The 24986-nt window shown below is 38.3% G+C and overlaps 1 protein-coding gene across 1 annotated transcript; it reads left to right on the top strand.

Annotated features, from left to right (window-relative positions):
- Positions 1-23486, top strand: RNASET2 (ribonuclease T2). Its single transcript, XM_040551143.1, is given in 12 exon segments — positions 1-297; positions 409-636; positions 4309-4413; positions 6872-6938; positions 12388-12443; positions 13364-13421; positions 14313-14383; positions 18709-18767; positions 18770-18821; positions 20947-20975; positions 21182-21273; positions 23199-23486. Coding segments are annotated over 10 exon segments (783 nt in total). The 5' UTR covers positions 1-297; positions 409-636; positions 4309-4324; the 3' UTR covers positions 23409-23486.
- Positions 23487-24986: the final 1500 nt, after the last annotated feature.

The raw sequence follows: 24986 nt of genomic DNA, 5'->3' as shown, positions 1-24986 counted from the left end.
CCCGCGGCTTGAGCACGCTTAGGGCACGCAGCGGCCTCGCACGGCCTGAGGACCCCTCCCCGGGACACCCCGGCCCAGCAGCGCCCTGCCTCGGCCGCCTGGAGGCCAGGCGGCGACTCCCGGCCATAGCGGGCGGAAGCGCGATCCCCGGCGGGGAGGCGGGCCCGGCACGGCCCGGCCCGGCCAGGCATGGCCTCGGCCTCGGCGTCCTCCGGGGCGGGCGGCCCGGGTGCGCTCCGCCCTCAGCCTCCGGGGCCAGGAGGAGGAGGAGGTGGACACGAACACTTGTCAATTTTGGTATCCTCTTGTCACTTGCAGTCATCTCTCTGAGGTCTTGGCTGTGCTGCGTCCTTTGCAGAAATGTCTCCGTATTAAAATGTGATTTATTAATTTTTTTTTTCCCCACAGGAAAAAAAGTTCCAACGCCGCGCCCAAAGTGGAGCAGTGTGCTGCAGGTTAATGTGCGAGCAGAGCACGCGTGCAGCCTTGCTCGAGACTTCCCCAGGAAGTCAGCGGAGCTGCTGAGCGCAGCACCGAGCTCGCCCTAGGCTCCTTCCAAAACCCCTCCTGCCCCAGCTCTGCTTTGTGAGAGACGTGGTGAGAAATTTCTGCTAAAGAGCTGCAGTGACAGTGGACGTGAGTATTGCATTTGGAAATCTTTAAAGTGCTTTTCTAGTTACTTAGCAGTCAGACTTGGAAAGAGTGGGTAGCCAGGAGAGGTAATGTAAAAACTGCTAGACCTGAGAGCATTGCTAGAAATAAATTAGTGCTTCTGACACACGGTTTAGTAACATGGCTGTCTAACTTGTTGTGGCAGAGGTAGCGTGTGTTCCCCTGCTTGAGATGGCACCAAACCTGGGTGCTCCTTTTTGCGCTGCTAGCTGCCAGGTAGCTTGAGCTGCCCTGTGCTCTCTAGCCACTGCTGCCGACATCAAGCAGCCTGTGAACTATGCTGTTAGCGATGTAAGTCCTCTCACAAATGCCTAAGTGCTCTTCTGCAGCCTCTTTTCTGTTCTCTGAGTCTATATGCCTGAACTAAATGTAAACCAGGAAACTTTACGTGACCTTTATTGGTCAAGCTAGTTGTTAAAAGCCAAAACGAAAGTAAGGGAGTAGAATAAAGCTAATTGCTGACATCCAAAAGAAGCATGTGCTATGTCAACAGTCTCTTCAACATGCTGTATTAGAATTTGAACAGCAGTAAACATGTTAAAGATCCTGTCGGTATTTATTACAAGAGCAAGTTCTGCCAAGTTCTTGTTAAGTCTGGGCAGGTAATTTTGACATCAGCACTGAGCAATGTTTGTATAGCTGAAAGTGGGCTCATCCTGACAGTTACAAACACACACAGTAGTGCTCTGCATTGGTATCCAGACACAGTAAACCAAGAATCATCCTGAAGCTGTTCTTATTACTTGGGTTTTTATGTATAGGGAAAATGAGTCAATAGACTAAAGTTTCAAGTAGTGACTTTGTACTTCTGTGCATGTTTCATTTTTAAGTTGTAGGTTCTCGTAATTACAATCTTTTGGAATATTATGACTTCTTATAACTATCATAATAAAAAAATTCATGTTTCCTCTTATTAACATATCTTATGCTAATTACACACCAATCTTTTTTTTCCCCCTTGTACGTGTGGAATTAGAAATCCACTGTAATTTACTAAACAAAAGTAAATTTCCATTAAAACATGAACACGCTTCATACGTCTTAGTTGTTAATACATTTTTAATTTGAATGTGTATTTCCTCAGGCCTGTGTCCTTTGGGTGCTTTTCAGGTGAGACTGACACTTTTCCCCTCCCACCATCAGTTTCACAGACTGATAAAAGATGAACTCAAGTAAATTGCCTAGTCTGTCATGATGATGTCACCATAGCTCCACTGTTTTCTTCCTAGTTTCCACTAGGGTCTTCCAAACTAAAACCTCAGCATGTATTGCTTATCAGTGGAAAATGTCCTTATATAAAAGTTTAGAGGCTGTTAGAACTATTTGCTGTCCGTGTTGTCCTTATGCTCCAGTTTCAGGGGGCAAAGCAATATGCAGAATAAACATTATTCCATTGATCAGATAACAGCATTTTCTGAAGCCCTCAATCAGGCTGTTATTTGACCAAATGAAGGACTTAAATGAAAAAGTAGATTATTGCCTTTATGCTTTTTTGCAACTTTGTCTCTGGAAAAAGTCCATTTCTTTGTGCCTGCCTGCCCTGTGAAGTCATACCAGTTTGCAAAAGAAGTGTCATAATGCTTGCTAGCTTATTTTTCTTTCACAATCTACTTCCTGAAGATGTTTGTTTTTTCTCCCAGACCCTTCTACAGTGTAGCCTTTCTGATGATGCTGTGTAACATTATTGTCTTTACTTGGTACCTCGAGCTGTCTGAAGAAATGTGATTTTGGAGGCAGGGCAGAATCTTATGTGAAGGCTCCTTATGTGTCTCAATGTTTTAACTTGGCTAGGTGGTTTATCATGCAGAAAGATTAGTCTTGCTTGCTTGATTATGAAATGAAAATAACAGTAGGTGAAATCATAAACAGGCCTATAAAGCTCAATATCACTTTATTAATTCCTGCTGTTCATGTGATGAGACTCAAATTCACTTTAAATGCAGAACTCCTAAGGAAATTGAATACCCTGCAGTTAATTGCTTACTTGTGATTTTTTTTGTGTGTGTGTGTGTACAGTAAGTGAATATAACACATCTTATATGACAGAAATGGTTTTGTTTTGGCTATTTATCAAAATTTAGTTTTACATTATTAATCACTTTTGTATACGACATAGCACACAGTAAGTTTCATGATTTTTTTGTGCTCATTCTCATCTCATTAATGAAAATCCTGCATCTCTCTCTCTCTGTCTGTTTCTGAAACTAGATTAGAAAAAGTTGTCAGGTAAGGTTTGTTAAGTGATATTGTATCTTAAAGTAGGCCACGCTGTTTACCTTGATAATATGTATATCCATCACAAATTATAGAAACGTTAACATTTGAAAGAAGTAAATAGCTTAATGGCTGCAATTCCCTCACAATTTGGCAAAAAATTGTAATAAATCTATCTGGTTAACTTAGACAATTATTGCCCCAACCCCGCACCAGTATTGAATTTTTGACACATTTTGCAAGCTGGGAGTCCATCTCCTGTGTAGATGAGCTCTGCCACAGGTGTTTTGCAGAATTGCAGGTGTCAGGCTCATAACTTGGTCCAGAGCCGCATGATAATGGTGGAGAAATGGACTCTTGCTTATAAACAGCTGTGGATTAGAATTGCACTGAATTTCCTGAAGTTAGCTGTTATGGCTGAATCAGCACTGTCTTTACTGCTGTCAAAATGGGCTTTTCTTGGCCATTATAAGAGAGGATTAATTTTAAAACCTTCATGAAAAAAGGGGTATCAGTTGTGTAGTGAGTGGTGTTGGAAGGGGGCATAGGCTATACACAGGGTATCTGCGTGTACTGCAGTCTGTGGGGCTGTCAAAATGAGGAAGTCGGAAAGTAGGTTTGGTAAGGCGTTAAAAATTGCATGTAAATATGTACTTGTGCTCCTATTTCTGGCATCTAAGAGGCAGCATTTGAAATGCTGTGCTGTATTTGTATAGTAGGCATTTGTGGTTTTTAGACTTGTGCTGAGTGAAAGTTGCCTGTTGGTGAAAGTTAAGGTGGTTTTCTGTTTGTTTGCTTTTTTCCCCTGATTTCCAGGGTTCACAAGGTGATAGGTAGACCAGTCAAGTGCCTGTTTTTGTAGAGGCTCTTACAGGTTTATAACAAGAACTGGCACCAATTTGTTTTTAGCAGCACTTTTTTTTTTAATCATCAGTTTAGTAGCTGACTTGCATTTAGAGGCAATTTCATCCTTAGACATCATAGTTTAGTTCCAGTGGGTTTCTAATGTCAGTCTTGGTCAATCCAACGTGAATGTTCAATGTTAACTTCAAAGTTTCTTTAATGAGTCACTCCCAGCACGTGAGCTGACCACAAGTATAGTCTTACATTACCCTAAAGTATAGTTGCGTGGAAAATGTATGCATCTTTGTTTATTAGAGAGGGGTTCTTCTGAGACCAAAAACCAAATCAACCAAAGAAAAACCCTCAAAGCTGATCTCGCCCATTAGTTTATGAAAGTTAGAATATAAAAACTGGAAAAGCAGGCATAGCCTTGAAAGAGATCCTCATTTTAATCATTGCTGTAAATGTAGAGTTGATATTGCCTGCTTTTTCTGATATACTTCTGTTTTTCTGTGTTTCTACACTTGCAATTAAGAACATTGGATAAGTAAAAGATTTATTTTAAATACTTTTTTACAGCTATCTGATTAACAAAATGAAGCCTGCTAAGCTGCACTGTTGGATTTTGGGTTGTTTTTCTATGGCGTTATGTTGTTGGTGTACTTCAGATAAATTCCTTGAGAGGTAAGACATGATTAAAAAAAAGAAACCTCTAATAGTTACTTCTTAAAGGCAGAACATTATAGTTTAACTTCTAATGAGTGTAAATTTTCTTGCTTTACTATGTGCTATTTTTGATGTGTTACGCTTTTCTTAGAAGACTGGTAAAGTGATTCACATATGTTAGCTGGGGGAGTGGAGGGCATGCCTAGAAGGAGAGCTTTATTAAGAAAAAGTGAAAAAAGAGGGAAACTTAAATTACAATTGCTAAACTTAAAGGCTTCACGGTTTTGCTTTAGATAAGTTGTTTAAACTTGCAATGTAATGGTGACAAAAAAGAGAACTAATTCTGGGACCAGTAAAAACTGCAATCACTCCTATGGGATGAATTGCACCAACTGTATACTTCTGCTTGTTTGGTTGGACTTTTTTCTTTTTTCTTTTTGCATGCTGTTTTCTCAGTTCCATTAATTTTAAATTCTTTTTCATACAGCATCCCAGCTGGGGCTAGGTGTGCAGCCTTTTCGATGTTGCTGCACTTGGCAAAATCTGGGCTCAGATGTTGACTTGTTGGTGACTTAGACACTGTCCTGAGGTTTCTCAAAATCACAGGACTTGAGCTATGGCTTGGCCATGGTGGCAACAGTGGCAGCTCTGAATAGAGGCACAGTGCTGAACTGCATGGCGCCCGGGTAACTTGTGTTGAAAACAAAGGGAGACATTCCTGATGTGTTTAAAATGGCTTTCCTTGGAAAGCCTTTCTAGTACTAAGCTTAAGTTTCTAAAACTTACATTTTTTAATAACCTAAATCAATTTTCTGATCTATCATTAGCCAAAAAAGGCTAATTTCTCATTTTAGGAGAACTTGTTTTGGCATGCTCATCATTGTGGAAATTCACCTACCATTTCAAATACAGGTGAAAGATAGTATTTTTCTAAGCAAGGAAATTAAGTGCTCTACAATATTAGGGAATTCTTGTATTCAGGTTTCCACAGCAAAAACAGTTTCCACAGTAAAAAAACAGTTAGAAGCATTAATAGCTTTCATTGTGACTATGCCTGATTTGTTCTAGACCTATTTGGCTAAATTATTTAGAAAACACATATGCATGTGAATATTTAAGAATAAACATGACCATTACAAACTAGCAAAACCAGAAGGAAAAAAAAAAAAAGGACTGATGTAACATGAGAATATCCCTACTCCTTCAAGTTGAGAAATAGCTTTCCCATGCAACTTTTTTTTTTAATACAAACTCCAGCAGGCACAAACAAGGAGACATGGCTACTGGCTTCCAGAGAATAATTATTTTGACACTTCTGCACATAATGCTGTCAGTTTGAACAAGTCGCAGTTTTGCTATTTTTTTTTTCACCTGTTGTTTAATTTAGTTACTTAATGTGGTTGCTTTATAGCATCTGTTTTAATGCATCTGTTGTAGTGTCTGAAGCAACAGGTTTTTATCCACTTCCAGTTTATCCAGAATGTCTGCTTGGAATTGTTGGAAAATGAAGATGCTTCTGTAGAAGTGTTGAAGATGCTTTTTAAAGTGTCACTTTAAACAAATCACACATCACTTTTTAAACAAAATTTGTAAACTTTTTTTTTCTTGTGTAGGAATAAGATAGTACTTATGCCTCTGTGAATTATAGATCTCTTTATCCTAAAAGGCTTTGAAGCACAAGTGCTTTTGTAAAATATGGGAAATTCCTTCTTTATTTCTTAGGTATGGTCTTATAGGCTGTGTCACAGTTTCATAATTTTTTTAATACTTGAAAATTAGTTAATTTATGTTAAGCATTTAAAAATGCAGTGTTTGTCTGTAAAATAATGAATTAAGCATTTCTGAGGTTTATGGTTGTTACTTTTTTTATTCTGATTTTTTGTTCAAATTTTTTTGTCTGAAAGGTTGGTGACACTTGCCAGATCAAATTATATCTCCTGTAGTGTCAGTTGCATTGTTTGTGCTTGTCTGTAATCTTTCATTTCAGAAGAGTACTTACAGTTCCAAGAATGCTGTATACTTTCTTTTTAGCTAATGCATACATCAAGCAGAATTAGAAGATTCTTAATATCCTAAGAAAATATCTGTTGTTGTTGTTGTTAAAGCTTGCCGGTAGGCACCTTCCTAAATATAAACAGAACACCACATTTTTTTTCATATCTTAAGAAATAGGAAGCATATGGAGATAGGATGCCAGACATGGAATTTGTTTAACAATGAGGGGGTATTAGCAGGTTTCTAAATATGCTGTTTCTATGTGATCTGTTATAGTTTGGTCCTGCGCAGTTGGGAGTTCTATTGCAATAGAAGCTGTAAACAGAACCAGCCAGCTATATAAAGGCAATGTGTTATCCTACATATACATATATATATACATATATATATATATATATATATAGTAGACATTGTGCTGCTAAGTGGAGGTGTTGTTCTTTTTAAAATACTTGAGAAAAAAATATATATTTTCTTCCTCCAGTGACAGCCACCCTCATACCTGGAAGAAGCTTTATCTTGCTCATCATTGGCCAGTGACTGTATGTAAGGTGAGATTTTTGTGTTTCATTCTCTTTTATCCTGTCAAAGGGAGCCTTGCACAATAAATGTTTGAAAAGAGAGTAAATAAAGCCCCTTAAGCATTAGTCTCGTTTACACACCTATATCTTTATAAAAGGTTTGACTGATCTTGGTGCAACTTTTGTAACTTTCTGAGTTTTTCTCTAGTGTAGCTGTAAACGAGAGAATCATGGCATGCTACAACTATGATAGTCAATGTGGGACATACTGTACTCTGTCTTAATTGTTACATGTTTTTTCATCTCTTATTAGTCCTAGACTTTTACCAGACTCTGTAAGCAGACTTGCATGCCTCGTTTGACTGAAGACAGCAGATTAGTATTTAAACTGTCTGCTGCACAACAAGGTTTGGTTTTATAATGTTGGCTTCAAAGTTTTAATGATAACGCATCAAATACGGATTTGGTCTGGAAAAAGAGAGTGCTGTAAAGCTGTGGGTGTCTTGGAGCATTTCTGTGTTTGGGGGTGGGAATGAAAAATGAACCTGACCTCCCAATATATGTCTTTCAAGAACATAAATAAGAATTGTAATTTTATGCACCTTTTGCTATTAAATACCTATTACCATCTGGTAAGTAGAATATTTTTTTAATGCAGGAAATCTTTGAATGCCTCTTCTTATATAGTTGAATTAAAATATGCTGTACTTCAAAGTGGAAGATGTGATCAGATTTACTGACACAAGGGTTAAGTACTCAGAGGGTAATACAGAAGCTTTAGTCTCAGTCAAATGGTTTTGGAGCCCAAAAGGTCCCACTTCTGGGACATTTAGGTTTATTTATTACAATAGTAGCGTCTTTTTTTTTAATGCTCTAGGTACTTTTTAATTTCTCATTCCTATTTCTGGAACTACATATAAAAGCAGTAGCAGCAAAACTTATATAATGCCAGAAACTTCTGTGGAGAAAAGGATGTGCTTTACATTAGTTAAACGTATAGGGGAGATAACAATATGAAAGCTCTGCGTTTAACTGAGACCAAGGAGTGGCCATTGCTCTGGTTTATGTTTGTTTGCTCTTTTTTTGAGGTGGGTCAGAGGGAGACCTGATGCACTTTGTGTCTGATTTTTTTTCTTTTTTTCTTTTGCTTAACAAACATCACTGTAACTAACTTCAGGCAGAGGTGTTGGTCTTCTGGAATATGTAGCACCTGGCTTGAGTGGGCATTCAGAGTCAGTAGAAGTTCAAACCCTCTGCGTAAGTGACTGAGATGCAGAGTCACGAAGAGTGAGAAAAACAATCAGTTCGGGCACTATGTGTGGGCTGCTACTCTTAATTCTAGGGTACTGCTGTTGGTAAATTGGCAAATAACCTGTATTTACTTACAGTGAAATTGCAGTGAATAATTGAGGATATTAAGCTTCAGAAAATGTAGGCTTTCTTACACATTATGTTAATTCCTTCTGATTTTCTGACAGAAGCATCCCAAAGGAGGGAAGAAAAAATGAAATTAAAATCGTGTGAAGTGACTTTTTGCCCAGTTTCACTTCCCTGAGTCATACGAAGAAATGGAGTTCCAATTCTACTCTTCTAACAGCTTTCTTTTTGTTAAGCTATGTATTAACTTAGAGGGGTTCCCAAATTCTGCTGTTTCTTTTTTTTTTCCTTAAAAAAAGTATATAGGTTCTTCAGCATCTTCAGTGTATTTATGTATGATTGCTATTTTATTTCAGTGAGGAAATATTTTTAATATCATTCTTCAGTTTAAAACTGTTGACATGATATCAAAAGGAAAAAACAGTATCTGGGTGAAGGAAACTGCATAATGCATTATATCACTTAATGTTTACAAAAAGCTTTGTTACACGACTTTGTGCAAGTACTTAGTAGTTTATGCTTCCTGTGTAAAGGAACCTGGTTACAGACTGGGGACTTCACTTCATACTGTATTCTTGATAGGTGTGTGGATGACCTGCATCTTAACTCCTCTTTTGTTTGTATATCTGTGTGCATCAAAAAGCGTTTAAGGTTTTCAGAGTCCTGAAAGGCCTTTTTTTAAAATTTAGTGGACACATTTCAGCATGCTAGAAACTTGAAACTGTACATCTCTCGGCTCTTCCTGTGCTGTAAGCTGTATGCAATTGTGTTCAACTGGTGTGTTTTTTAATACCGAGTGTGATCTGCACAATTAAACTGGAAAGTACATGTTTTAGAAAAAAACTGTGGTAAGTTCAAACTTAGACTTTTCAGTCTCAAATGAGTGTGAATCCTGTTAGGTGGAAGTAGGAGCAAGTCGAGGGCAGCCAGAGGGACTTTTTCCTCAGCTATTATGGAGTTATGAAGATCTTTAATTCAAGAACTTAGAGAAATGTTATGATTACAGCTTTTGTTTCTTGGAGACTGTAAAAAGAGAAGATCTTTTCTGGGTGTTCCCTTGTGAAATGGGGCAAATCTGATGCAAGTGTGTATGCTATTCAGTTCCTGCTGTGGTGAGAATGGGAAGGATTATGAAGAAATGGGTACTAAACCCTGTTGTGATCTTTTTACTATATATATGTGCTGATTAAATGAAAGAATCAAAGAAAGGACAACAGAATAAGCTGGTGAACAGAGCCACCTGAATTCAAGTTTGAATGTAGTGTTAAGCAGCAGATTAATTTTTTCATGAGATAAAAGATTTTCCTAATTCCAGTCTCTGGAAATAGTTGTGTAGCGAAGACTTAAAGGAAGAATAAAACCACTGTTTTCTTCTTTTTTTTTTCTTTTTTTCTGATAAAAAAATAGTTGCATAATATAGAAAGAATTAAAGGGAGTAAGGGGATGGCAGTTCAGTGTTATGATCAAGCATTAGATCAAAAACTTTCTCAGGTAAAATGATTCCTTTATCTCTGTGTATGCTTGTATATAAAACTACCTCTGAAGTGAGTCAAGCACTAGACATGCTATTTTGGAACAGAAGAGAAAACGTTTTCCTAAATACCAGTGTAACTCCAAAGATAACTCTTAATCTACACCTCCAACTTCTATGTGAATAATGTCTGGTATAGTTGTTTGTGCGGGTCTCTGCTACATGCTGTAAGGATAAACACACAAAAGGATTTTGTGTGTTATCTCATGCTAGAGAAAAACGTCCTACGAAAAGTAAATATGTTTTGTTTCCCTCCTCCCAATCTTTTTTTTTTAAAACAATCTTCTAAATTCAGTCCTTTCATTGACAGTTTTCAGTGGCCCTTCCGTGTCGGCCATCTTGGCTCCATCGCTTCCCCTCAGCATGGCGGTGCTGCAGAGGCCCACTGGTGCTTGTCTCAGTGTTACCGGCCACATAGTTAGCTAGGGTGGGTCTGGTTGTCGAATTATTTTAAAACAGGAGAAGACAATGTTCCTTTTTCCAATTAACCTGATCTGGAAGCGTTTCTGAGGTCCAGTGCCTGCTTGTAAATACATGTTTGTAACTACATTTCAAGTTGGCAGCTGCCTGAGTTTGAAACAGTCCCTCAGCAGTCAGTATATGGTAAGCAGGAAGGCTAACACGAAGTGTTTTGCAGAAGTAGCAGGGATACCCAGCTTCTCAGGATGATGTTTGCTTATTTTACAATATTGGTTTAAAGGAAACGTTGGAAAAATACCATGGCTAGAACTGGAAAGGAAGGTGAATGAAGCTGGCCAAAATGCTGTGTGTGACCTTCTGTGTCACAGGTGGCACTGACTGTATGGTGCTGCCAGCCTGCAGGATAACACCAACAATATCATGAAATGTGTGGAAAAAATAGCTAACTGGGTTAATGCTGCAATAGGGTAGAGCTGATTCCTGGCGTCCCACAGACCTAAAGCTAAAAGGACACTAGTTCTTCGTTCACTTCTACCCAGAGTGTTTAGGTGCCAACTGGCTTGAGGAGGCTTTTACCCACTCGAAAAAAGCTGGTGACTTTTAGTGCCATGCCACTGAGGTTTTCAGAGTCAGTGCGGGGTCCTATCTGATCTTTAGGGAGACTTTAGGATGTTGGCAGTCTAATCACATTTTGACCATTTAGCTTTCCTTCTGACTACAGAATATATTGTTTCAGATTGGAACCAAAATGGGTCCTGGGTCTCAGTCTAAACCCTCATTGAGTAAACTGCCTTAAATTTAAAATGCTGTGGGGTTTCCTTTAGCTTGAATGGGAACTGCGGTAAAAGATTGGGTAAGAAGCACAACTGCACTGTTCTTGTTCCCACCCTGGTTGCACAAGCTGATTATCTGGCAGGCTGTTTTTCAGGGGGTGATTAGCCACTGGCTATTGATTTACTGTATTTTGGGCTGGATAGCTGCAGTCTTTCAGCTCCACAAAGCTTGTGTCGTTACAAGAGCAGTATCGTTTAGATGCTTCCAAAGTGTGTTTGCTGAAAACCTGTCAGGAATAAACGCTGTTGCTGGGTTTAATTGCTTCTATTTGTTGGTGGCAGGAGGGAAGAGGAAGGAAATGGGCACAGAACATGAAAGTCTTGCAGATGCTGCAGTTTTGCAGCCACTGGTTTGTGGCATGCAGAAGGCAATTAGTGAGATTACAGGTCTCTCTGCACTTGTCTACACTGTTCTTGTTCCAGCATCGCATAAAAGGCATTGTAGCATAAATAAGGCAGGATATGTGATGCAAGCTAAAAAGGAAAGCAATTATTTTGGGGAAGGAAACTCTCAAGAGGCTGTTATTTAATGGAGAAAAGTGTTTACTAAAAAGAGCCTTAATTACTAAGCAGGTTAATCAAGGAAAATACAGTAATGTTATTCTGTGATGTTTGAATGTAGAAATTTTTGTTTGTCTGTTGAGGAATATGTATTCTGCTCTAAAAAAGAGTTAACTTTTAGGCTATTTCTCCTGTATTATCTGAAGTTTTGGCTGGGGGTATAGTTGGTAGGAATGTATATGTTCTTTCCTCCTCTTTCTCCCTTTCCTCGTCCCTCAAGTCAAAACACTTTAATCTACTCTTTGTATTTTTTTTTCTATTTTTAATATAAGACCAAAAGTACTCTTGGACACTTAAGTGTTCTTGTCCAATATTATAGCTTATTTTGATTTTTTTTAAATTTTATTTTAATGGTTCTGCACTCCTTGAAAAGATCCAATGTTGAGAAAAATACTTAGAACTGCCACCTAGAATATAAGATAAATGTAGAATTAGCTCTATTCATTTAGCACGGATCAGACTACTTCCTATTAGCTCAGAACCTGTCCTTTGTCTTCTTTTCATAACTGCCCAATCAGGATCCCTCCCTGGTGTTCACTTAATCCGCTTCAAAACTTTAGTGCTTGCTGGTGTCAGCTAAGCAACACAATTCATAACAGGTTCAAGTAACTGGAGTTCACTTGAACTGGTCTGGGCAAGCAAAAACTCTCATGTCTTACTAGTGCTTTGGGCCACCAGTGAATGAGCTTTTATTTTCCCTATAAAACATCATCCCTGGACACACATAACAAATATTCTATATTTTTGTTTTCCACAGCAGAATGCTAATGATTGTCAAGACCCGCCGGAGTACTGGACAATTCATGGACTGTGGTATGACTGTAGATTGTTTTTATTTCAACCTGGAAACGTTGAAATTTAAGTTTCATATAGGGATGTTTAGTGATGTCTTTGAAGTGCTCAATCTATCTGTTTAATCTTATAATTGCTTCAAACAAAAGCCTTTGTTTTTCTGGAAATCCAAAATCTATGTTTTGATATAAAACTATTGTGCACTCTTGTATATCCCGTGATTCACTGAGCTACTAAAATCTTCTTGTCACATGAGCATTTTGTTTATACTACTCTTTATAACATCACTGATGTTCTCAAACAGAAAGGGAAGTATGGTTTCCCCTCTTTCTTTTTCTTTCTGAGTACACAGGATTTGTTAATGTCTCATGACTGCCTGTGCCTTTAAGTACCTTAACTCAGCACAATATTGTAAAAGTACATGAAAAACGAATTTGTTTCAAAGGAATAAACTACCTGGAATTATTGTCCATAGCAGCAATTTGAAAGTTTTCATGACAAACATAGGGAAAATTCAGGACAGGAGGTTGGTAAGCTGTATGTCCTGGAAAGGTGAACAGCATTATATATAGATTTCCAGTGACTTTCTGGTGGTACTTGCAGAATCGTCACTTGGTGCAGTGGTTGGGAAGGTCAGTGTCATCAGTGACATGATGTGCAAGACTCTTCCATATCATTACTCCCCCTATGCACCGTTTACAGAGGGTGATGGATTGAAAGGCCTCAGAGCTTCTACATGGGAAAAGTTTTAGCTATAACTTATATAATGATTAGTATTTTTTTACTTATAAAACACTGTAGATGCTGATGGATTACTTGCATATTTAAATCAAATTATAGCTATAACCTTGCATATTTAAGATTCAGGTTAGTAATATGTTTGTTCTTACTGTTAGTGACTTGGAAAACATCTTTTTTTCACTTCTGTTTTGCTTTTCTAGGCCTGACAAAAGTGAAGAATGTAATAGGACATGGCATTTCAATGTCACAGAGATTAAGGTATTTATTTTAAAACAAGAAACCAAAAAAAGTCATACCAAGCAGAGCTGAGTGGCATTACTTTTGCACTTCCTATGTGCAAAATCTGTAGCTCATAATATATTGCTGTTAATGTAGTTTGCTGAGAGGTATGTTCTTTTAAGGAGTCAAAAAATGCATTAGGTGCTTCTGGTATGAATTGAAATTGCAGTGCTTGTGTTCATTAGTGGCTATTCATACTCCGTTTTGCAGACATGTGATTTGTCTTGTTCAGCTACTTCTTCCTTACCAAAAGTCTAGAGAACATAGGCACAGCTCTCCAGTGGTAACAAGTACCTGTGAAAAAATGTACAATCATTTTGTGTTCGCTGTTCTATTTTCCACGGAAAACCAGAACACAGAAAATAAGACAGAGTTTCTATGTGTCTTCTCCAGTGGCAATAGTCCTCTCTTTTTCTTTTTTTTTTTTTAAAAAAAAGAAAGTTTATTTATTAAAAATATCCATGTTTAATTTGCAGAATTGCACAGAATGGTTGAGGTTGGAGGGGGGCTCTGGAGGCCATGAGGTTCCACCCCCGCATGTTATCGGGGATGGGAAACTTGAGTCTACAGCTGTGAAAAGCTCCATGATTGAACAATTTCTGCAGGGACAGTAAAAGGAAAATTTTACTTCAAGGCAGGTGTCAGTATTAATATATTCGGATAGTCACACCTACCTGTCAGCACCACCAACAGCATTTTCAGAATAATGGGGAAAAGGACCTCTCTTATTTTCTGCAAGTAAATGTTTCTTTTGGGGCTATTGAAAGACAAGGCTTCAGTTTTAGAAAATTTATCAATACATGTAGATTGTGTATGAAATAGTTTTTCAGCTGCAGGTAAGTTTTTATTGATAAATTGTGTTATTTTTAGGATCTTATGCCAGACATGAGACGCTATTGGCCAGATGTAATTCATTCATCTTTGAATCGTACCCATTTCTGGTGAGTACAAACAACATTAAAAAGTATTTTGGATATTATTTTACAAAAAAAGCCAATCTGAATTAGTAATTCTTCAGGTAAGATGTTATGCATGAGAATGAGGATGTTAAGCAGCATCCAGGAAGACACTGAAAGTGATACATCTTCACACATTCTTTTTTTTTTTTTTTCTTAAAGTTTTCTTGCTATAGCACCTGCAAAATGCATACTGTTGAAGAAGGGGCTATGGCAGCAATTTCGGAGAAGTGGAACTTGGTGAAAGAGAGAGAGAGAATCTGTTTGTTCTCTTTGTCCCCAGGGAGGAGAAGCAGCTGCTGCTAACACATTTAAATCTGCATAGCAGTTGTGCTCTAGGGATGTCAAAACCTGCTGCAAGAGCAGCTCTCAGGCCTCGTCCTAACTGCCTTCACTGTGTTGCTGGCTTTGAGAGACCTTTCCTTTTGGACTTTCACACAGAGGAAGGAATGGGCAAATAGGATTCATTGTGTGGTCCTAGCCATTTCCCTGCAGACTTTCCTCTTTACTTTCCTAGCAGCCTAAATCGATCGAATGGGAATTTGTTTAGTGATCAACCTGCGTGGCGTATAGGAAAGATTTATACCTCTCCTGACAACCAGTTTTCCTCTTCACTATGTTTCTCTTTACTTCTAAATCGTCGAGACACTTTGGACTGAAGAGCAGTGTGAGTATTATATGAGTTTGCACAGGCTTCAGTTTGAATTGCCTGTGATTTTAGTTTTATAATAATGCACTCAATGTAATCTGCTCTTCCAGATCTACTGTGAAAGCAAGTAACATCAGATAAGATGTAGAGTGTATAGCTTTAATGCTGCTGCCTCTAGCTGTCTCAGCTTTAAGTGCCTCTGGGGCTTTCCTTTGGATGGAGCACTATTTCCTCCCTGTGTCACTAAGGAAGAAACTTTGAGGGAATGGGTGTTAATTTAGTCTTGTCCTTGTTCTACAGAAGATCTGTGTCCTCCATGTCCTAAACTGGTCTACAAGTGTCTTATGGCAGTCTGAACTTGTAAATGTCAAAAGTGGTAATCTCTCTTTCTCTTTGCACTATTCCAAGGAGAGCATGACTGCCTCTTTCAGTGGTTATCACAAGTTTATGCCAATTAAACTGTTCCTGGAATAAGAACAAGAAAATGTGTCCTAAATCTAGCACCTCCCATGCCCTGAACACCTACCTGTTCATGAAAACAAGTGCATACCAGTCCTTTTATTACTAACAGAGATACTTTGGTAGACAGTAGGTATAAACAGATACAAAGTCTTTTCGTTTCAGTTCAAGGCTAGCAAACAGAACTTATTTCAATACCTGGAAACGTCACTAGTATAAAAGTGATAGAAAAGTTAGATTAGAACACCATAACCAATATTTTGATTGACAGAGTAATTCACTTCCTTTCAGTAGGGTGACAAGTGCACTGTAACTGGCAGTTCTAATTGCAGACTTTGTAAATGCAAGCTTTTAAGTTTTTAAGCTAGTTGAAAGCTAATAAAGTCCTGTTGTACATCTTAATTCAGTTAAAATATTTACTTCAAGTTTTTTTAAAACAGTGTTTATCTCTAGTGTTAAACAACCCACCCCCCCCAAAAAAAAAAAAAAAAAAGGAGGGACCAATATGGCAGAAAGAGAATCTGAAAGTAAATCTGATTGATTTTCATTGTTGTACACTGAAGGCACCTCAGTTAAATAAAGAACATAAGCAGTGACAAGCAAAATGGATGTTGGATATCTCAGTGTATCATATCAGGGTTTTTTCCATGACGGCTGTAATTTCATAGTATGTTTCTTCATGTGTGTATCTCTAACTGTAGTTCTGGCTTAAAGGAGGAGATAAGGGTTCTTCATGGGTATTGAAAATGGTTGTGGGTGCCTCTGTAAAGATAATTGCTCATCTGTGTTCATCTTGTGAACTGTGGCAATTGCCACCCAAGAATTTGAACTGGACAGGGTTGAATTGCTTATAACAGGATAGAGGGGTATGGGTGCTTTGGATCTCAAAATTTACTAACTGAAATTGGTTGTAAACTGTTACACATTCATCTTAAATATTTTGTGGGCAGCACTTGCAGACCTTTGTTCCCTATCCCAAGGAACCAGTTTTCAAGCTGGGTTGTTTTCTACAGTCCTTGGATCCTGATGTGCTTCAACTTTGTCTACATATCTCCATGACTTTGAGCTTGGGGAAACTCTGTCCTTGTTGTACATAAATAAGAAGCAGAAAAATCTCTTCTGAGGTTTAGCATTTTTTCCACACAAATGAGTTCTACTATTTCATTCCTTTGCATTTCTGCAGCCCCTTAAGATGTCATTTGTAGGATTTAGCTTCCAGGTATGCAAGTGTAGCATTATTCTTAGAGCATTATCAAGAAAATTATGGAGAAGGACAAATTATGTAGTGGCACCCATCTAACGCTGCAAACCTTCACTCCTGTGTGCTTGCCAAGTACTTGTGTCCTATGAGGAGGAAAAAATGTCACGAAGTTCTTGTAACATATACACTCCTGTGTTACTGCCTAGCTTATAATTATAAGAGTTACAGAAGGGGGGCTGGTCTTCGTGAATACAAGAGGACTATGTTCTGCATATGAGTTAAGGCTCAAGTAAAATGACCTTGTCAGTTGCAGCCTACATGAAGGATAATGTCTCAGGTGAATAGCACTGAGACGTATTCTTTCAATTTCTAAGCAAACTGTTTATTATTCCCTGTTACCGACAACTCCTTCATTTCCTACCTGCTTCAGTTTGTATTTAAGTGGAAGAGGTGAAGGTGAAATTTTGTATGCCTGTGCTCGAGCGGTCAGAATTACGCTATATCTGCGTCACTTTGTTTTCCACATTGCTGTGCTGCAAAAAATCAAGTAACAATGTGAAAAGAAATGTTATCTTAAAGTTGCTGTAATTGTTTTATAGGGACTCTAAACTCTCTCTCTGGTCTGGAACACTCAAAAGACTGATTCCAAAACTTTGTCCCAGTGTGTCCTTGGCTTGCTGCAGCTGATGACAGCACGGGCACTGTCTGTGGGTAGCTCTGTGCCTTTCTATTAAGCATCCCCACAGCCCCATGGCCTGGCCCCTGTGACCAGTGCAAACTGGACCAAACCATTCCAACAGCAGCTTCATGTTAGCAAGATATACTTCTTGAGCACCATCAGATCTTTGGCCCTCTATTTCTGCCTTCTTTCTGGAAACAGCAGGACATTTAAATTCACATGCCACTGACAGACTGTAAAGACCAGTTGTAACACCATAAGGTTTACACACATGCATAATACATATTTTTCTGAGAAAAATGGCATCCTACATGCAAATCTTGCCTCCAAGCTTATGCTGCTGTACAGTAGCTATTTGGATTTGCCTGTGTCTGCCTCTCTGGTCCAAACCAGCTAGCTCAGCCAATATCTCTTGCCAAGTTTACCTGAAATAGCTTCCAATTTCTTTTAAAAAAAATAGTCTCTTCTGTCATCACAGTAATTTCAAGTCCCTTTTGGGAAACCTGCTCTTTGACCCATGTGGAAGTGAACTTCTGCAGGTCGTAAGGCAATTCACTTAATGTGCAGTCGAGTGTTACAACCAAGATGAGAACACTCAACTAGGCTGAATCTGGGAACTTAGAGTTTAAAATCTTCTCTCCTGCCTCAAATCTCTTGACACTACAAGTTATTTATTCGTTCTCTGTTTAGAAGTAGCATACAAATTTCTCTAGATGCAAAGCTAACTAGTCAAAGTGTTTTCATTCCTTAAGAAGAATCTAATTATTATGAATGGAATTCAAAGGCAGATCTTCAAGTGAAAAAAAAATTGTCCTTGTGCTTCTCTGCCATTCCATGAGGTACTAAGACATCATAAGGTCAGGGAATGCTCTGGTAGTGCTAGGGATTTGTGATTAGATGGTAAATATTTGTGCACATCTGCTGAACTGACGCTTATTTAATACAAGTGGCTCATGAAACTGGAAAAACAAAATAAACAAAAACTGGTGGTCTTACTAAAAATTTACTGGTTAGTCTTTCAATAAACTTAAGAATTGATACAAACGTATTTTGAATTTAAGATTTTTTGTCCTGTTTGAGTTTGTCTTCCTTCAAATTACAGGAATTGTTTTCTTTTGCATTCTATTCCATGCTGTAATTCAAATGGTAGGAGTGATGGTTTTGTTCTTTGTTTTTTGTGCATGAGCAGTATTTTTTGTGTGCAATATCATACTTCTTACATAAACCCTTTAAGATTCTTGACTTTAGATTTAAGATTACCAAGGTTCTTGATATCTGCAAATAACGTTATCTGAAACTTGAATTTTGCTTACTTCCTATAGGAAACATGAATGGGAGAAACATGGGACTTGTGCAGCCACACTTGAGGTCCTCAATTCTCAGAGAAATACTTTGGTAAAACCCTGGAGCTCTACCAGCATGTTGACCTTAATGGGTATGTTAGTGAACTCTATGGTCTGCTCTTACTTCAAATAGTTTCTAAAAGTTTAAAATCTAACTTAAGAAATGAGTATAATCATCTCACGGCAGAGGGGAAATCAGTCTTAGCGTAAATTATTTCTGGTACTGGAATTCAGAGGAGATGTTGTCTACTTTGAGAAGAATGTATCTGGTCCCTTCAGAGTCTGTTAAGGCAGCAGCGTGCTTCACAGAAACCTTTTAGACAATGTAAGCCAGAACATTTTGAGAAGCTGTATCGGCTATATCTCACTACCAAAAGCTACGGTAACCTGTAGACTTCTAAACCAAGCATTGAAGCTCTCAGACCTCTGAGTCATACTGATGCCTAACACTCAACCATGTTTAGAAAAAGCAGTGTTCTGCTCAGAGGGAAGGACAAGCTGCAGGCAAATTGTGCAGAACATCCTGGGAAGGGGGCTGAGAGCTAACAGCAAAGAGAGGATGTCCCCAAGGGCAATGTGTCCAAGCGCTGTATATACACACGTGGCTGCCAATGAATGTCAAAAGTGCAGAGTCCTTTCCTGATAAATGCTTGGTGTGGGTGGGAAAGGGTTCGACTCAGATTTGTTGACCAATATTTTTTTGTGTGTGGTGGTGTAAAAAGACAGTATCTGAGAGAGGAGAAAAGTTGTCCTTTTGTATCTAGAAATGTATATTTAAAAAAATAAAATTAAAAAAAAAAAAACAGTTCATGTTCTGTCAGTGTCTTGCCCAAGCAGTCTCTTAACAGTCTCATTCATACGCACAAGAAAATGTCTTTCTTCCATCCCACTCCTGTTTTTGCAGGTGTCTTGTAAAACTTAATCATATTTTTCTAGACACAGTGCTTAAGAGCATGTCATATGTAGTGTTAAAATTAATAATGTCTGGTAAGTCAATTGCCTAAGTAGCGGTGATGGTGTGATTAAAACATCTTACAGATGGCACAGTGACCGATTATGTGACTCTGTATCAGCGTGTGTAATGAAAAATAATAGAGACTGAAACATCTTGAGGCTAATTGCTCATAGCATATTCTGCATTGTAAAAATGAACATAATTAATTTTAATCTTCACTGAAAAGAGTAAAAAACTGCTAATGTTCTCATTGTGCTTCATTTATACTTTATGAGAAAAAGTAGTGTTAGAGTGATTAAAACTTTCCAAATGAGAAGTTATTAAAAAGAGGATGTCATACAGGCTCTTGTAAGAATGACAGAACATCATCTCTTTTATTGGCCTGCTCATACGCAGTGTCAAATGACTTTCATAAACAGGTAGACCTTTAGACAATTGGATTAAATTTCTCCAGTGCAGAACTTGATCTTGGAAGGGCTGAGCATTATTAGCACTTACGGATTAAATCCTGAGAGATGCTGAACCTTCCCCAGTTATTACTGAAGAAGCTGGGACTTGTATACTGAGAACCGTGTTGGGTCCTGAGTCTTTTTAGAAGTCCACACTCAAGTTGTTCTCAGGAGTGAATCTAAAGGAAGGGGTATATAAGCTACAAGATACTGAGAGTTACCTTGTTTCTGTATGTGAACGACCTTTCTATTAAAAACATCCTTTCAAAGTAATTTTGGAAAGTATCTTCCTGACCGATGTTGATCCTTGTGGCACATGCCTCTCTCTGTGTGCTGTGCGCCTGCTGTCCCAGCAAGCCCTCCCTGCGTTAGAACACGAGGGTGTGTCAAGTGCCCTCACAAATCTGCCTCAGTTCCCTCACAAGGGTCAGAGCACAGGGGTATGGCTTGGGGCAGGGGAAAGGAGACAGTTAAAATATATGCCCTGCCTGGCACTCAACAGAGCAATATGAAGATCCAGCAAATGACAGTATCATAGTCCTTTCCCCTAGCTGTCTCTGAAGACTCAACTCTTCCAGCTCCTTCAACTAGGCAGGGGAGAGGGTTTGTGCTGACCCTGCTAAGTTGGGTGGGCAGTGGCCTTTCGGAAAAGGAACCTTCCCTTGGCCTGGCGGAGTATGAAGGAGAAGTTTCTTTTGCTCCCTCTCATTGTAATGCTTGCCAGGTTCTCATTAAGATTATTCATTTACCGTATGGTTATGAAGCTATATTTGCATATAGGAACCATGAAAATGTATTCTATCTTTGTTTCAGTTATCTCCAGAAGGCTGGGATAAAGCCAGCAGTACATATACCAGGTAAGAAGCAATCTTTTATGTGAAACAAAATCACGTGTTCTTCTTTCAGCATAAGTTAATTAATTCTAGAGAGTAAATGATCTTATTGTTTTAATTGCTTTTTTTTAAGTTGTGCTTTTCTAAAACTTTTTGCAAAATTAGAAATGTGAGACCTGTTGGAAGATGTGCTAGTGACTTAATAAATTATACAAGCTTTTTCATTTTTCAGATGACTGCCATAAAAGAAGTTCTTACAAAATTTTATGGTGTAACACCAAAGATCCAATGTCTTCCTCCAGAAGAGGTAAAAACAACACACGCTTTAACCACTTTCAAACAAATAAACACTTTCTTTGAAAAAAAACAAAATAGTGAAAAATCTGCAGCACGGTCTGGGTGTTCCTTTTGGGTGCAGCTCCTTAGAGATCAGATATTGCTCAATTCTTAGAATTGAGTTCACAAAAACATTGCCTACATGCTAACACCACGAATTTAAGCTTATGTTGAGCTGTAGCCTGTTCTTAACACAGAAATATTGTTAATGGAGGAACTATCCATTCTTTATGTAACAGCTTTGCTGTTAGGATAGGTACCATAAAATAGGAGCTCTGGGTTTTAAGAGCCCTATTTGCCTTAAAAGAATTGAACCCTAATCTCTTGCATGAATGCTGTAACCATCATGCTAGAAGTGAACTGTAGTTGAGTCTTTCTGCTCCTGCTAAAGCTTAATTGCTATATAGCAAATTACTAGAACCAACAGAATGAGCTGAAAGGAGCCCATACACAGACGGCAATTTTACGAAAACTTGCCAAGATGCAGTTGCTGTTGGAGTTTAATAGCTCTTGTGTTGTCAGCTCATTTGCTTTAGTAGTGCTCTGAGGTTTTTGTACTCAGATGTCACTTCACATGAAAAAGAATTCAAGGATAAAATTATTTTAAAATGTATTTTTAACTTGCTCTAAGCAGCAAAAATAATGAGTTGAATGTGGTTTGAACCCTGACCCACCTCTTGATGTTGAAGAAATACAGAGCTAACACAACCCCCAGTTTCTATCTCTGTTCACCGTAGTTCTGCCATTGTTTTTAGTACAATAGGGATACTGCTCATGTTATGTGACAGTAATTTACAGCTTGGATCTCCTGTGATTAACAGCTGAAGCTAATGGGTAGTAGAAAGGACAGAGGACACCCAGGCTACCCAAGGTAGCCGTTTCTAGAGACCCAATGTTACCAATGCCTGAAGGGCCATATATGGAGACTCTGACGCTTAAAACATATTATCCCCTCCATTGCAGTGTTCTTAGGCTTCTTAAAACAAAAAGCCCAAACTAAAATAAATTTTTAAAAGAGTACATTTTTTATTTTTTATCTTGTGTTCATAGTGGTTTCAAAATTAGTTTTTTTTTTTTCCATATGCTCTTTATTATACGTGTGCATTCTCTAGGACTTTTCTTATAATCTCCTTTCCTATATGAAAGATTTTCATGCCTTCCTTCCTTCTTTCCAGTCAATATTTTTTCTCTAGTCTGTTCTGAAGTCCAGAAATTACATTTCTGCTAATTTTGGCAGCCTACTTCTGTGTTCTTTTCAGTAAAAAACTATTAAAAAAACAAGTTTTCTCTTTTTTTGGTGAACTTTCTTTGCTTCAATTCCCATTTTTCTGAAAAAATTGAGGAAAGATGAATTTTGGGTCAGAAGTATCCTTTAATATTCACAGAATTCAAACAGAGCTCCTCTCTAAGATGAACAGCTTCTGTGTACTAGACAAATTTGGTAAATGCTAAGATAATGCCCTGTCCCTGGAGGTGTTCAAGACCAGGTTGGATAAGTCCTGGCAACCTGATCCTAGTGGGTGGCATCCTGCCCATGCAGGGGGGTTGGAACTAGATGATCTTTAAGGTCCCTGCCAACCTGAGCCATTCTATGATTCTATGATAATCTGTTGCAGCATTTCATAATGAGGCTTACTAGTTAAGCAGATTCCCCAAACTGTTACTGAATTATGGTGATGGAATGTGTTTTCTTGTTTGCTTGCTCCTTAAAGAAAAGTATGCGCTATAAGCTGTTTGAAGCGGATACCTGTAATACCTGTCCCCTTCACATTTTTCAAGAGGTAACTGTACAAACAAGCACTACTGTATTCAATAGCAGGCAGTGTATCTGAAGAAGTGGTTTATTGTCTTCTCCACAATAAGCTGATCTTGTTCCTCATGTTTCTAGGGTGAAAAGCACAAACAATTGGTCAGATTGAATTCTGCTTCACCAAGGAATTGCAGCTGAGAAACTGCACAGAGCCGAAGGGTGATTCCAACAGACTGCAGACCGACTTGCAGCTTGGAACTCGGGAGTTGTCTGTCTGCAGTGACACTCTTCCAGTCTATTATCCTTCACAGGTCCAACATCGCAAATGAAGCCACAAGAATTCGAAAAACTTTTAAAACAAAACAAATCAACAACAACAACAACAAATCCCTTGAACAGTATACCTTGGAAACAGTCTTGACTTAGCAATATTACAAAAACCTGTCTATTTCAGGATGCTGTGAGGATTTTTGCTGGAGAAAAAAAAAATCTTTTGCCATTAAAGAAGGAGGGTCTGTATTGTAGCATCAGTTACATAGGCTGAACTCTTGAATTGTTGCTCTGATATTGATGGGATCAGTATCTCATTTATAGCTCAGCCTGGACTTTTTGGCTCATTTTTAATTTGAATAAGTGTTCAAACAAGAGATGTGACTTCTTAGTTTCATATGCAGTTAAGTCTGCTACTTTAGCCACTTCTGTTTATGCCAGTGAGTGAGAGCAATTAAGTCATTCTTTGTTTTGAAAGGATGTTTATCAGCTTGAGATGAGATGACAATTTCTTGAGAAGAAAATATTGTAGATCAGAAGAACTTGAGACCTATCTGGAGATCCTTTCCCAGACAATACCCACTGCCTTGTGTAAATTTGCTTTCTAGAAGTTCTAAGTAAAGACCACATCCTTTGAAGCATTAAACCTTTCCTCACCCAGGATCCAAAGGATCAAGATGACAACCTTTACATAACTCCTTAGTGATGAAATAGCATTCACCGTGTCTGGCTTCTCTGCCAAAAGGACCCCCAGAAGCCGCTAGTTGCAGCCTTGCCTATTCTTAGATTGACTTTGTTACAGTGACTTCATACAATCGTGACGAATGACGATCTTAAGTTACTGCTAGTATAGGAAAATAATGTTAGACCCTAGAAACACATTATTCTAAATTTTTATAGTATTTGAACATTTAACATTCCCACAGAAGTGCATGCCCAAACTTTTATTTGAAAATGAGATTGTCGCAAAATCACTTGGCTCCAGTAAAACGCTTTTATAGGTAAGCAGTAAACATTGCAGGAATTTCAGTGAAAAGTACAAATGTTAGCAGTAGTGCTTTTCTGTCCATTAACAGTTGATAACAAGCCACAAAGTTGGATGTTTCCAAATAAGACCAGATTTGGATAATATCCTCTACACAGTTCTGTGTTGATGCAAGTGTCTCAAATTGTCTTTCAAAAGACAATTATGGCCCAAAGAAACACCTGTTAGAAAATATAACTGTAAAAACATCAATGCAGTGTTAAGAACATACATCATATCTTTTGGGTTTAGAAACCATTCACATTTACTCCCAATTTGACTGCCCCTGTCTCTTTCATTTAAGGCTCAGTTACTTTTGCCCTTCCAGAATGCTGTCATTTTTTCAAGTTCTCACTTTAGAAACATGGATTTAAAAAAAAAAAAAAAGTAATAAATATGTTTGGCACTCTATTGTGTCTACATTTCAGTAAAGTGAGGGTGTCCTCTTTCAAATGTCTTCCTTCCTGAGAGCAGGAGTATAACTAATGTAACCGATTTGAAGTATGCTATACAGCCTTTAAGTTGCTCTTTCCCCTTCCACCATTAGGGTCTTACTGGAAGTACTAGAAACTGACCTTTGTCATCAACTGTGGAATTCTGAAGGGAAAAGGCTAAGGATGCAACATGGTATTTGCTATAT

This window comes from Cygnus olor, chromosome 3, assembly GCF_009769625.2.
Source record: "Cygnus olor isolate bCygOlo1 chromosome 3, bCygOlo1.pri.v2, whole genome shotgun sequence".
In the NCBI taxonomy this organism is placed as follows: domain Eukaryota; kingdom Metazoa; phylum Chordata; class Aves; order Anseriformes; family Anatidae; genus Cygnus; species Cygnus olor.
The sequence above is the reverse complement of the archived record's forward strand: the minus strand, read 5'-3'. Positions and strand labels throughout refer to the sequence as shown.